Source organism: Miniopterus natalensis, chromosome 4 (assembly GCF_054644295.1).
Source record: "Miniopterus natalensis isolate mMinNat1 chromosome 4, mMinNat1.hap1, whole genome shotgun sequence".
Classification (NCBI taxonomy): domain Eukaryota; kingdom Metazoa; phylum Chordata; class Mammalia; order Chiroptera; family Miniopteridae; genus Miniopterus; species Miniopterus natalensis.
Window position 1 is genome coordinate 45,621,522 of NC_142084.1, and position 13,799 is coordinate 45,635,320.

A 13,799-nucleotide genomic window follows, 5' to 3' on the forward strand; every position below is an offset into this window, starting at 1 on the left:
ACTGATGTTAATTGAAACTATGGTGATTGTCAAATCAACCAAGGAGAATATATACACATAAGGTGAGAAAGGATGGTCTGGCTAAACTGCTAGTTGCCTACTCCACATCTATTCTCTGTCTCCTCCTTAGTAATGGAATCCTAATTTTAATTAGGGTAGCCTTGTATCTAAGCTAACAGGAATCTCGGCCTCTCCTTCCTCTAGGTGTGTCTATGTGACTGAGCTGTAGCTAATGAGATGTGAGTGGAAGGAGCATCCGGGAAAGTTCCTTCAAAGAGAGAAGGTACTCACTCACTCATGTTCCCTTCTGTCTTTCCTCTTCCTTCCAGATTTCCATAGGACATGAGGTTTAGACCATGAGGTAAACTTGAGAATGGAAGCCATTGATTAGGGTGACGGCTTCCTGAAGACACTTACAAGGACATATTCCTATAGATGATTCTGTGAACAGGAAGTAAGTTTCTGTCTTATTTAAGCCACATGGGTCAAACCTAATCCCAACTGTTAAAAATGAGTTCTAATATTATTGTAATGAGAAACGCCTCCATTTAAGGAGTGGTCTAAGAAAGAATTGGCCAGTTAAAAAGATCAAGAAAGGTGACCCAGGTGGGAATGGTATACCAGAAACAAGAGAAATACAGATTGAAGAAACACATGGGGACAATAGTAGCAGATGTTTAAAGGAGGTGGAACAGGAAGAGGCTTGAATGCAGGAAATCAATTTTAGAACTACACGGTTATTGTTGACTTTAAGGAGAAGAATTTCAAGAGAGTGGTAGCCCAGTGAAAACCAAATTAAAGTGGGTTTCCAAGTGAATGAGAATTAGAGAAGTTGAAATAATATTTAATTTCAGGAATAAAGGAAACAGGGCGATAGGTTAAAGATAAGGTAAAATGAAAAAGAGATGTTTGGTGTCTTTTCTCACAATGAAATTGTATCTCTAATTTCATGATTGTGCTAATATTGGCTATTGTTTCTTAAAAAGAAGTTACCTATTTTTTATTAATAAACTCTAAGCCTTCAAAATAAATGAGAAATGAATGGCCCTTCACATTCAGAGTCACTTTTATTTTGGGACCTGATTCTGTCCCTAATAGTGTGATGCTCTGGAAAATAAAATTCTTCCTACTCCCAAATTGAATTCTGAGGAAGCGTGTGAGCGTCAACACAGTGGCCATAGAGATAACATGGAACTTCATTGTCTGAAATAAATGAAGCTTCTTTTAATTCTTAAGAAGTTCTTATCTAAGTATGCAAAGATTTGGAGATATATCACTTATTGTAGCAAGGATTTTTAATTGTACATAAGGAAATGCAAGAATACTGGGCCTTCGTATGTGACTCATTAGCGAGTTCTTGTGCTCACCTTTCCTCTGCTCCCTGGCTCTGGTCCCTAGCCTTGGCCCCCTTCCATCTTTCTTTGTTTTCCTCTATCCCTCCGTCCCTCTGTCCCTCCGTCCCTCCCTCCTTCTCTTCTTTCCTTATAAGGAGGAAGGATGCAGTTACTTTGTGATAGAAACTAAGATACTAAGGACCATGTACTGGGATCCCAATGTGCTTGGGATATTTTAATACCTTTTCAAGAATAAATAGCAAGTAGTTCTCACTAAAAGAAAATATGAGTTAAAAAGTGGTAGCAGGAGCCAAGGCCACCAAGATCAAAGACGCAACTTAGATTAAAATAAAATATTGACCAATGTAAATATGTTGAATTTATGAATAGTATAGTTCATATTTAGTGGGATGCTTTCAAACAAATGTTTTACTTTCATAACAACTGATGTATCACAGACTACTTTATGGTTGGTGGAAAAATAAAGTAAAATGAATGCTGTGGGAATTTTTTATCAATGTGTAGCTGCCATCTGTTTTTGGAATACTTGTAATTGCGGTCTTCACTGAAGCCTTAAAAAACGAGATTTCTATTTCCATTAGGGAGGAATGGTTCTCCTGCCTTCCTAGATTTGCAAACTAACAGAAGAGATAAAAGAACTTTATAAAGTACTCTACAAAAGTCAGCCATTGTTAAACTTAGTGCTTTGCAACTTAAAATATTGGTTTAAAATCATTCAAATTGTATGGATGAAATAACTGTTTTACCTTACAATAGCCCTATGACTTTGAATGTGTGGGAGGAGAAGTTCTCCAAACAATAGCCATAGGGGCTGCAGAGAGGAGCTTTTTTCAGGCTCCCTCTTTCTGGTGCAGGGAATGACCCTTGGTGTATCCTTACAGAAATTTTAAAACTCACAGAGCTATTTTAAAGATTTTTAAAAAATCACATAACTTTATTTTTAAGCACTAGTATGTCTCAGTTACATTTAGCTACAGTACAAAGAACAATAAAATAGCACCTGGGAATTGTTTTAGGTTGTAAATAATCTTGACTCCTGTAACTTCCTTATTTTTCCTCCACTTCACTAAACAAAACAGAGCTCTCCCTTCCCCTCTGCCAGTTTATCCGGTCACCAGGGGCCTGATTTTCATGCGGACAGCCCTGAGGGAATAATCTTCTCCTCTGAAGGGGACCCAGACCACTCCATTCTCAATCTCATAAGGACTATTGTTCCTGGGGTCATAGAAGCCCCCAGGGTAATAGATGCCATTGAGATTGGCCGCCTGGCAGTTGTTGTACCACCAGCCTCCTCCATAGACTTCTGCACAGTTTTCTTCCCACCGGTCTGCATCCCTGTCAAAGGTGCTGAACTGCATGCCAGCGTGAGAAGTGTACTCTGTGCCTTCCTCCAAGGAACCCTTGATCAGAGCATCGCCTGCCGTGCCTTCATAGGAGGAGACCTGCAGGACATAGCCTTCTGCCTCGGAGCCTACCCTTAAGTGATATTCTGCATAAGCCAGGTGCCCAGCCCAGTCCTCTAATTCAACCCGAAGGACAGAGCCCCTCAGGGTTAGCAAGTGTAGGTATTCATTGCCTAGCCAGAATTCTCCTTCCCCCTTGTCATTCAGGCTGCCGAAACCTCTCTTGTAGTCTTGCCACGTCCGGTTAAAATTCAGTGATCCATCCATCCTTTGCTGGATCAAAAGCCATCCTCCCAAATTGGTCTCTTGATCGCAATAAACTGAAAAAATCTTACTGGATTCCGGTAGCTTGATATTGAAAAGGCCACTTTGGGCACCTGAAGGATGTGTTTGGAGGACATCATCACAGTCTAAAAAAAAAATTAAGCTGGTTGGAAGAAGTTACTCTCATTTAACTTTACAAAGATAGGAATGGCCCAGATAAAATGAAGGTAGATACTGGCTTCCTTCCCTTTCCTTCCCTATTTTCTTCTCTCCCTCCTGCCTTTCCTTCCCCCCTTCCTTCCCCCTTCCTTCCTTCCTTCCTTCCTTCCTTCCTTCCTTCCTTCCTTCCTTCCTTCCTTCCTTCCTTCCTTCCTTCCTTCCTTCCTTCCTTTCTTCCTTCCTTCTTTCCTTCCCTCCATGGAGAAAACATGCACTTACACTGGAATGAATCCTAAGCAAATGAGTGGCATTTATACATACAAACTGCAAAGGGGATTTCCTCAATGGATTTGGAATTTTTCTTGTACTTAACAGCAAGTAGCCAGCAAAGATATCTGAGCACCATTTAGCATTAATATAACTTGTTTTTAACCTGATCTCGATTTCAACTGAAAGCCACTCTAAAAAAATATATGATCAATAAATTGGGTGACGATTCCAACAGGCATATTTCGAATGGTAAAAAAAATTTGGTTAAACAAACTCAAAATCGAGTTTCAGAGGGATTCGTTCATTTAGCATGTATTTATTGAGTGGTGCCCCTCTGCACTGCCAGGCAGTTGGGAATACAAAGATGAGCATGGTAGACAAAGTCTCTGCCCCCGTGGAACTTACAGTCTAGTATGAAAAACAAACAAAAAAGGTGCAGTTTTAATAAAGCATGAGAGAGGGCTGGGGAAGAAGCGCAAGGTGCTATGGGAGCACATTGCAAGAATAATTAACTTAGTCTAGGGGGTCAGGGAAGGCTTCCCCAAAGGAGAAGTGCGGATACCTCTGGCAGTGCGACCTTTAGCTCGGCTTCTCTTGGTGCTGTGACTTCCTCTGACACTGTGAGAGCTGGTTTCCCCTAAGTCTGCGAAAATGACAGATGTTGAGTCCACAGAGTGGGTCTTACTCCCAAGACTTTCTAACTCAGATGACGTGAAACCTGGGACTCTTAATCCAGTTGATTCACTCTCAAAGAAATCAGCTTCCTCAGGGTAAGTACGACGGAATTCTTCTAGGCCGCCCCTGCCGGACAAAGTGCGGGTGAAGTCTGAGTCGATTGTGTCCCCACAGTCAGAACCATCTTCAGAGTTGACCACTTCTTTCGTCACTACTTTGCGGCCATCGGGACCTGTAACGGTCTTAGTAATGGATTTAAAGCATGATTGACGACGGTAGGTTGTGCCACTAGAAGTGACCTTCTCATCACCAATCAGAAGTTCTTTATCTCCTTCAGAAGTGTGCAGTTTACCTGTTTGGCGGGACTTTTCCTTTGTCGCCAGACTTACACTTCCTGAATCCTCTGTAAATGTGCCCCAGTCTGGGTTGGCAGGCCTGGTGTTCCCATGCCCCGAGCTATCTGGCCTAAAACTTTCAGGCCCAGAACTTTCATGGTTCCAAATGCCAGCACCACCAGGTCCAGAGCCCGCAGGTTTCCGATTCCCAGTGCCACCAGGTGCAGGTTTCCTGGGGTTTTCAGGTGATGATCCTGTTCCACGAGATGCAGAGTCTCCTCGGGGATTCCCATCTGTTCCAGACCTTTCTATCGTCATTTTCATTTGCTTCATTTCTGTGAGTGCCTTCCACTCCGGAGAGGCTTTGAGAAGCTGACTCCTGAAATCTCTGGGGAGCAAATCTGAATCTGGGCTCATTTTTAACAGTGGTAAGTGTTGTCTATATTTAGGGAGAAGTAAGTCTTTGGCAATGAGATGTTCAACTTGCTTCTGCTGATCATCATAGTCCTGTAGATCTATTGTACGTACTACAGTCCTACTGCATGACCCTTGGCAAGATCGGATCTTAATATCGATGTCCACCTAGAGGAGGGGAGAGGAGGGGAGAGGAGGGGAAATGTAAAGGAAAAAAAAAAGGTAGGTATAAAGAAATAAAATATGTCTATTGAGTTCTTAGTAGTTAATTTATTTCTTGGAAGCTGTTTTTATTTCTTTGACTTGGAGACCTACCAACCACTACTTTATTTTCCATTTATGTAATATCCTCAGTGGAAGAGATGCTGGGTGTTGTAATGCTAGCCAGGAGAAGCAATAGGAACTATTTGGATTTATCTTAAAACAGATCAAGTTGCTATTTCCTCTGAAAGGATACACTAATGAAGTGACCTTCAGTGAAGCTGAGGACTTGGAGGCTTGGCAATATCAGGAATTTGAATAAGACAAGCAGGGACTGAATATTTGATTTTGAAATTTACAATCTATGTGCCCTGGGAAATTTTACTTAATATCACTGCCATTTTTTTTTTTTTTCATCAGTAGGGTGGGGGAATAATACTTACTTTGTAGGTAGATAAGAGAGATATAACACTTTGCTCTACATATAGCAGGCATTCAGTGAATGACTATCTCCTTCCATTTCCCTGCTATTCAAAAATAAGGAAATCTGGTGACAGAGCCACACACTTCCTTACCTCCAGTCGTTTCATTTCTATCAGCTGAGCCTTGACATTTTTCTGCAGAAGTTGGATATGGTGTACTTGTTCTATGACTTTGCGATTCAGGACCTCAAGTCTGTTTCTCAGGTCTTCAGACAATTGGTTGTATGTATTACCGTTGTCTGAAATAGAAAATATGGATAATGAAGAAACTGCTGGGTGATTTACTTATAATAGCCAGCAAAAGAATGAAATTTACTTAGAAACATTCCCCATTTTACTTTGATAATAGTTTGTTCTTTGGATATTTAATTTGTGAGTTGCAAATCTATTAGGTGTTTGATTTTTGGACAATGTTATGTCCTGTAGTCATCCATGGATGTCAATTAAGATGCCCTACCAGCAATCAGTAATCCAAATAATTGCAGAAGAAAAATCTCTTTGGAATTTTAAAGGTGTAATTAGGAGATAAAATAATTGATTTGATCACATTCCAGTTATTTCATCATATCCTTACATTCCAATTATTTCATCATATCCTTACTCACAGCACTTGAACATGTTCCTGGATTTTCTTTTTTTTTTCCACATAATTTTCTGTTTTTATTTCTTTGTGTGTATGTGTTTATCAATTATTCAATTGTTCGTTTTTTAGAGCAGTTTTAGGTTTCCAGGAAAATTAGGAAGGTACAAAGATTTCCCATATATCCACTGCCCCCACACAAGTATAGTCTCTCTTATTATCAACATCACAGATCAGAATGGTCTTTTTCCTTTTTTTTTTAACCAAGTATGAATCTACATTGATACATCATATCACCCAACTCCCGTAGTTTACCTTAAGGCTCACTCTTGGTGGTGTACATTCTATGGATTTGAACTAATGTATAAAAATGAACATAGCCTGGCCGGGCGTGGCTCAGCGGTTGAGCGTCGACCTAGGATCCAGGCGATCGGGGTTCGATTCCCGGTCAGGGCACATGCCCGGGTTGTGGGCTCGACCAATGACCCTCTCATCATTGATGTTTCTATCTCTCTCTCCCCCTCCTTTCCTCTCTCTGAAATCAATAAAGATATATTTTTTAAAAAAATGAATGTATAGGCTTTTGAGGGTTCTATTGATGTGTCCTCTCAGCCGTGTCCGGTGTCCTAGTGAGCCTATCATAGGCATTCTTCATTTCTGTTATACTGTCTGTTATCTCTAGCATTTCTTTTTAGTTCTTCCTTGGGATTTCCACTTCTCTGCTTACATTGCCCATGCTATGGCATGGACATGCTGTCTACTTTATTCATTAGAATCCTTAGCATATTAGTCATATTTGACTGAAACTCCCAGTCTAATAATTCCAAACCCCCTGCTGTGTCTGGTTCTGGTGCTTGTTCTGCCTCTTTAATGTGTGCTTTTTGCCTTTTGGTATGCCTTGTAATTTTTTTCTTGTTTGCCACACATGGTGTACCGGGAAATGTATTCCAGGATTTTCTTACTGAGGTTTTCTTCCTATCTATAGATTTGATATTGTTCCTAAGGTTTGTTTTTTTGTTTTTGTTATTTTTAGGTCAACAGGATCACTCACTTGCCAATTACTGCTGCACTACTGTCTTTAAATTAGTCAAGTGTCTCCTGAACATATCAAGAGTCCAGCAAGGCTTCAGGAACTGGGTCTCACTAAACTTGCTGCCCACACCCAAAGCAAACCCAATGTTTCCTGGTCCGAATGAGACCTAGCTCTCATCCTGTGAGAAAGCTATAACATGGCTCTATATTTTAAATTTAAAAAAAACTGTATAATCAGCTTAGTGGAGTCTATGGATTGAATTCCCAACTCCATCATCACATGACAGCTTTGCTTATTTAGGCAAGTCCCTTGACCTTTCAGTTTCCTCCTCTGTAAGACAGAAACAAATATACCTACTCAAAAGGTTGGGCCCATCTTACTTTCCATATATACCCTTGAAAAGAAAACACTTAAATTCCAGTCTTCAATCCAAAATTTTGACTTACATGGTGATCTTAAACAACTCTAAGCTGGCCTTTTTTACATTATAACAACAACAAAATTGCAAGCCCCTCCTTAATAATTCAGCTATAGCTTAAGTGTATATGTTTCTACACAAAGTATTTTGGTATAAAATCTCAGTTGCTATAAGGAGACACCATATTTAGAATTTTTGGTGGTGGTGTTTTGTTGTGTGATGTAAAATCAAGGCACTAAATATGTAATACTTACTGTTAGAGGAAGCGAAATTCCTTCTCAGAAGTTCTATTAAATCCACGGTCACTGAACTAGAGTCCTTATTTTTCTTCTGATAATCAAGTAGTGCATTTTTGAGCTTAGATATTCTGTTTGTGAAATCTTGATTGACTTCATTAATCAACCCTTTCATCCTGCAGCCAGAAGGGCATTTTTCATTCTGAAAGTGAAGAGAGAAAAAAATTACATTCAGGATCTATCTTTTGGGTTCAGTACAATTTTAAAAGTTTCCATGCAGGTCCTATTGCTCCCCTCCCCAATCTCTTCAGATCATCTATTGCTTTAAAAGTAGTTTAAGAGGACTAGGCAGAGATCATAGAGAAATTCTGAAATGACAGCCCCCTCAGTCATAAATTAGGCCCCATGAAATCCTGAGGCCATAATATTTAGATTCCTAGTATCTATCTGGATATACAACCCAAATCCAACCTCGTAATCCCGCTAATGACGAGGGTATGGGCGGTGATTTAAATAGTGCTCTCAGGACTAGGTTTCTTTTCATTTGTCTTTTTTCATTTGACATGTAAGACCTATTAGATCATTTTCATTGGAAAAGTTTTTTGTGAACTAATGGGTCGGTCATCCTGTGTACATTTCTAACACCACAAGGAAGGATTCTCCTGTTTCCCGGGCCCACTGCTCACCCAGTCTTCATCAGCGCAGAAGGGCCAGTCTGTTTCTCTGCAGGAAGATGGTATTTTTTCCGAAATTCTGGGGCCACGCACACCTCCTCCTCCAGCTAAAAATTCACCTTCATCAGTCTCTGCAGTCTTTAAGGATTCATTTACACACACAAAAGAAAGGAACAGTAAGCAGGTAAGGAAAAGACGCTGGCAAGCCTGTCAGACCCAAAGAAGAGGAGGGGCTTTCCCAGAGACTAAGGGTACCAGCTTTGGGGCTTCTACAAGTTTCAAGTTTCTTATCTTAAGAATGAAAATCCTAATACCCATTTTATGAAGTTGTGAGAATTAAAGGAGATTTGGTGTACAAATTTCTTAACTGTGTTTGGCACTAAAGCATTTACTAAATGGTAGGACTTTTAAAGGCTCTGTTATAAAAGGAAAATTATTTGAATCAACAAAATTGGTTAAAATTTACCTTTTAATTTTCATTAATGTCTAGAAATATATAATGAGAAAATTTAAAGAGTTCTTTCTCCTACTATAATTCCTGTTCCAGTAGGAAAAAGCCTACATGATCTTAGCTTAATGTCCCTCTCTCCTTTAAGTTTCTACTATGATCTTATGGATCCATAATTTGAGCAAATATATACCAAGAACACAAATGTGGCCAGTTCAGACTCAGAAATGCTTTTTAGTTTGCTCACTCATGTAATAGTTTCTTTTGTCTTTGAAATGAGAGAAAGAAGAGTGAAAGCAAAACTAATGGTCCATGGCTGACAACTTTGTTGAACATCTTATAATTAGAAACACAGATTGTAAAAATTTTCTATTGTAACCTATGAGGTGAATTAAGATTTAAAAATATTCTTCCTATAAGATGTTATCCTAACAAATCAATGCAGGTTTTAGGCTTTAGCTATTTTTACTATGTACTACTAACTTACTATGACTATTTTAATCTCAGATAGTTTGTTCTTATAATTAGTTAACATTTGTCATCTAATTTTTTAAAATACCCCAATAATACTAATACTAATTCAAGCAATCAAGAACAATTTGTTTAAAGTAACAAGTACAATCTTTTTGTCTAAGAAATAAAATTAGAAATTCAAACATACTTCAGAATAAAATGGCATGATAAAAACAGGCAAAAATTAAATATTTATGCCAATAACAGGGAGAAATAACTGAAAGTTATGCATTATCCAAAATGTCATCTTAGCAAATGATGTTAGTTTTATTTCTCATGAAAATGTTTACTTATTAGTATGCTATAAGGGAAAAAATTAAGTTAGAAACCCTTAGTGTTTTTCTGCTCTGGTGTTAAGGTTTATGAGTGATGAAGGGAAAGAAATAAATTGGAATAATTCATAGCCTAGGTGTAACTGAGTTTTTTAAACATATTTGTCATGTTTTTATAAGATTGGAGTGCTTCAAAAGCCTGGTTGAATAAAGTTTCTCTTTTTTTCTATGGGGTTCTGGAGTCAAACTTTAGAAGTTGTTGCAATATTTAGTAATTATCTTAAAAGGATATAATGGCTTCTAAAAAGCATATTGCCTTATTGCCTTTTCTGACTTTGCTTTGTAATATATTTGCAAAGATAACTAATTTGCTTTGTATTTGTCTTAAAAGAAAAACAAAAACCACCTTTCAGAAAAACTATATTAAACACTGTTTTTCTTATTCTGGACAAATAGCAAGAAAATAATAATTACATTTTTAAAACTTATGCGAATGTTTTGTTCTGTTGACTAGCATTAACTATCTAGAGGCTTTATAGCAACAAAGACGGCAAAGATATCTTCCCTTTAAAAAAACAACAGCAATGTTGTAAGCCTGAGTTACAGATGTTAAAGCTTCCCCTTTGGATGTATACACTTTGCTCCCCCTAAGTTGCCCTCTTAGGGTCATATGTTTGGCCCATCTGGGAACTTGCCTCCATGGCCTGGAGCTGAGAGAGCTAACAGTGTATGAGGACATACATAATGCTGACTCAGACCTGCAAGCTCTTTATGAAATAAACACCCGAGAGAAAGCAAGGAGAGAAAATAAAGGCAACCATACCCAAACTGTGCCTGCCACGCTCAGGACCAGACAGAAGATCCTCATGGAATACATCTTTCTTGCAGGGGAGGGGGGCTGGCTCATGAGGAGCACTCCAGCTGTGAGGAAGGAGGATTGTTTCCACTCCCAGTTCCCATCTCATTTAAACCTGCAGGAGATTTAATTAATCATTATCTTGGTCCTGTTTAGATGGTCAACAGATACTCTACACTCCCTGTTCCTTCTCCAAGGTTGGTGTCCCAGAAGTTCTTGCTCAATTGGAAGCTTGTTTGCTTCCAATAAGCTGTTGCAAAGGTGGCAGCCGACAGAGGCAGAGCCCACATTCCAGGAACAAGGCGACTTTGGAAATCCAAACGGGACCGGAGGAGCGCACCCCGGGTTTGAGCGCCTGATGGCCCGGGGAGAGCGCAGGGGCAGGCCGGCGGCAGCCCGCTGTGAAGCAGAGGTTTCACAAGCGATATTTCACTTTATGTGAGAATGACGGTTGGATGATCGGATTTTTAAAAAATGACTGAAAGCCATCTAAAATCTTACTGTGAACAGATAATTTTCCTCCATCCAAAACGGTTAAGACAGCAGTCCCCTGATTCCAAACATCCCAGGTTCATAATCTCAGCTGCACCATTTCTCATTTCTGAGCTCCTGGACACGTTACCTCTTTATGTCTCAGACTCCTCATTTTTAAAATGAGGATAATGATAACCTACCACACATGTTTTTATAAAGAATAAATGAATGAATCCCTGCAAAGCCGTGAGAACAGTGATTGCCACGCGGGCTAAGAGCAGTACTCAGTAAGTCTTAACAATTATTGAAGAACATTGCCATGAAAAACACCATTTCTTTCGAGTTTCTGTGCCTTTGGACATGCTAATTTACCCGCACTTCGTCTCCATCTCAAAGTTTTCCTTTGACATGAAAATTGCTAGATAAAAAACCAGAGTGCCACCCTCGCTGGTTTGGTGCTGTGGGTAGAGCATCACCCCGCAGACTGAAGGGTCTTGGGTTTGATTCTGGCCAAGGGCATGTGCCCCGGTTGCAGACTTGATCCCCGGCCCTGGTCAGGGCGTGTGAGGGAGGCATCCAATCCATGTGTCTCTCTCACATTGCGGTGTCTTTCCCTCTCTCTCTTTCTCTCTTCCACTCTCTTTGAAAAGCAATGGAAAAAATATCCTCGAGTGAGGATTACAAAAAAACCCAACAACACAGGCTGTTCATTTAAATTTGAATTTCAGATAAAGAACAAACACATTTTCATATACATATGTCCCATGCAATATGTGGGACATATTTATACCAAAAACATTTTTTTGTTCATCTGAAAGGCGTATTTCACTGGATGTCCTATATGCCTAGCAATCTTGCCTTGCCTCCAATTCTGCTTCCTGTGCACAGCCAGCCCCGGTCATAGTGACAGCTGATATTTATTGAGTGATGACTAAGTGCTGGGCACTTGCTGGACACACTACATAGTCTCTGGCTTCATCTCTCCAGATGGAAACCACCTCTTGTTCTTCCAAACTCCTTTAGAGCATGTGCCACTTGTGGTGTTTAGCGCTGTAAGTGTCTTGTCCATCTCCTCCCCTGGACTATAAACCTGATAATCAACATTTTTATTGGTCTTTATATTCTCCCTAAAAGGTGTGGGTCCTCAACTGAGCAAAAAAGCATAAGTGGCTTCTACTGTTAAGCTGACCCACTGCCTCCTCAGGCCCCGTAGGCATGTGAATCTTGCTACAAACGGATGAAAGCCCAGGTACAAGGCAGAGCCCTCCTTCACCGCTTGGTACATGGAAAGTTCTTTGTCTGATCAAGGTCACCCCTTATGTGGTCTCCTTGGATTCCCAGAGGCAGCTGCGGAGCTCAGCGGGAACCCGAGAGCCCCATCCTGGCTCAGCAGGGCAATGATTCCAGGGAAAGCTGAGTCACACTCCTTTACAGTGGCTGAGCTGGCAAAACATCAGGCCTGGGAAGGAATTTGAGAGACTTCACTTCCTCAGGTGTTTTCCTCTGCCCACAGGAAGTCCCCTTCTTGGTAGGTGAACATGTATGTGGAAGAAATCCCCAGAGAGTAACCTGGTGGACTTCAGGTGATTTTATTGGACACGACCTGCTTGGAAGTAGGTTAACAGAAAGCATTCTGACTGAGTCCCACCGCTCTGGTGCCATGTCAGGGCATTACCAAGGTATGACTTCAAGGCGTCATCCTTGCCGTTCCATGGTTCCCTCAAGTATTAGCACATCTCACTTCCATACTTTGTCCAGGCCTCTGCTCGGATGGCACCTCTTCAGAGAGGCCCTCCTTGACCACTCTATCCTAAGAGCAGCCAGTCTCAGGTGCTATTCCATTAGCCTGGTACTTTACCACTGCTGGACAGTAGCTATTTGGAAAGTTGTTTATTTCATGTCTCCCTCACACTAAGCTTAATGAAACCACAACACACTCTCTAGTCCAATGCTAGGCAAGCATGTAGTAATAAATATGACAAGATTTATTTTGCAGGGCTGTTGTGAGGTATTGCATGAGGGCTATATAAATTATGAGCCCCAGGAATGGTAGCTTTTCCAGTTCCTAGAATGTCCCAATGCTGCAAACTAGAAAGTTTCCATGCTAGAAATTCTGGCTCACCAGGGCCAGAATTTCCTAACCAGGGACTTGGGTGGCGCGCTCTCTTGACCTGGCACTGCCCCGAGCCCCAGACTGGTCTCCCCGTCCCCTGAACGACGAACCCAAAAAGTAGGTTTTGTTTAGACAGAAAGCCATGCAGATGACCAGGCAACAAATAATAACAGGAGTATCCTTTTCAAAGCATGTGACAATAAGAATATTTTTACAAATGGGAAAAAGAATTTGAGCAATTTCCTGTTTCTTAAGCCACAATCTCTGCATTTTTCTCAAAGAGGACTATGTCTTCTTTTCCTTTGTTCTAAAGAAAAGGATGTTTCATTTACTTATCCTTTTGAAATTAATATAAAGTTCCACAAATTCTAAGTGTTTAGATGCTGGGATTCGCACATTTGTTACACCGTCGCATCTGGCAGGACTGGAATAGTTTTTATTTGTATGGTATCTAATGTGTGTAAAAAGAATAGAAATTCTATAGCTGTCAGTATGTTTCAGTTTTAAACTATCTACCCATGAAAATTTACACATGAAGAGTAAAATATGTATCCAGCCATCTAAATATTTGCCATTGTGTAGATAGAACTTAGTAATACAGACAAAACAAAAATGAACAAAACC

General features: G+C 40.2%; 1 protein-coding gene across 1 annotated transcript; it reads right to left on the reverse strand.

Annotated features, from left to right (window-relative positions):
* Window positions 1-2,458: 2,458 nt before the first annotated feature.
* On the reverse strand, window positions 2,459-10,697 carry FGA (fibrinogen alpha chain). Its single transcript, XM_016197803.2, has 6 exons — window positions 10,556-10,697; window positions 8,512-8,637; window positions 7,844-8,027; window positions 5,652-5,797; window positions 4,014-5,043; window positions 2,459-3,168 (listed from the first exon to the last, which is right to left on the reverse strand). The coding sequence occupies exons 1-6, from the start codon at window positions 10,637-10,639 to the stop codon at window positions 2,459-2,461; spliced, it is 2,280 nt and encodes a 759-aa protein (XP_016053289.2). The 5' UTR covers window positions 10,640-10,697.
* Between the last annotated feature and the right edge of the window lie 3,102 nt (window positions 10,698-13,799).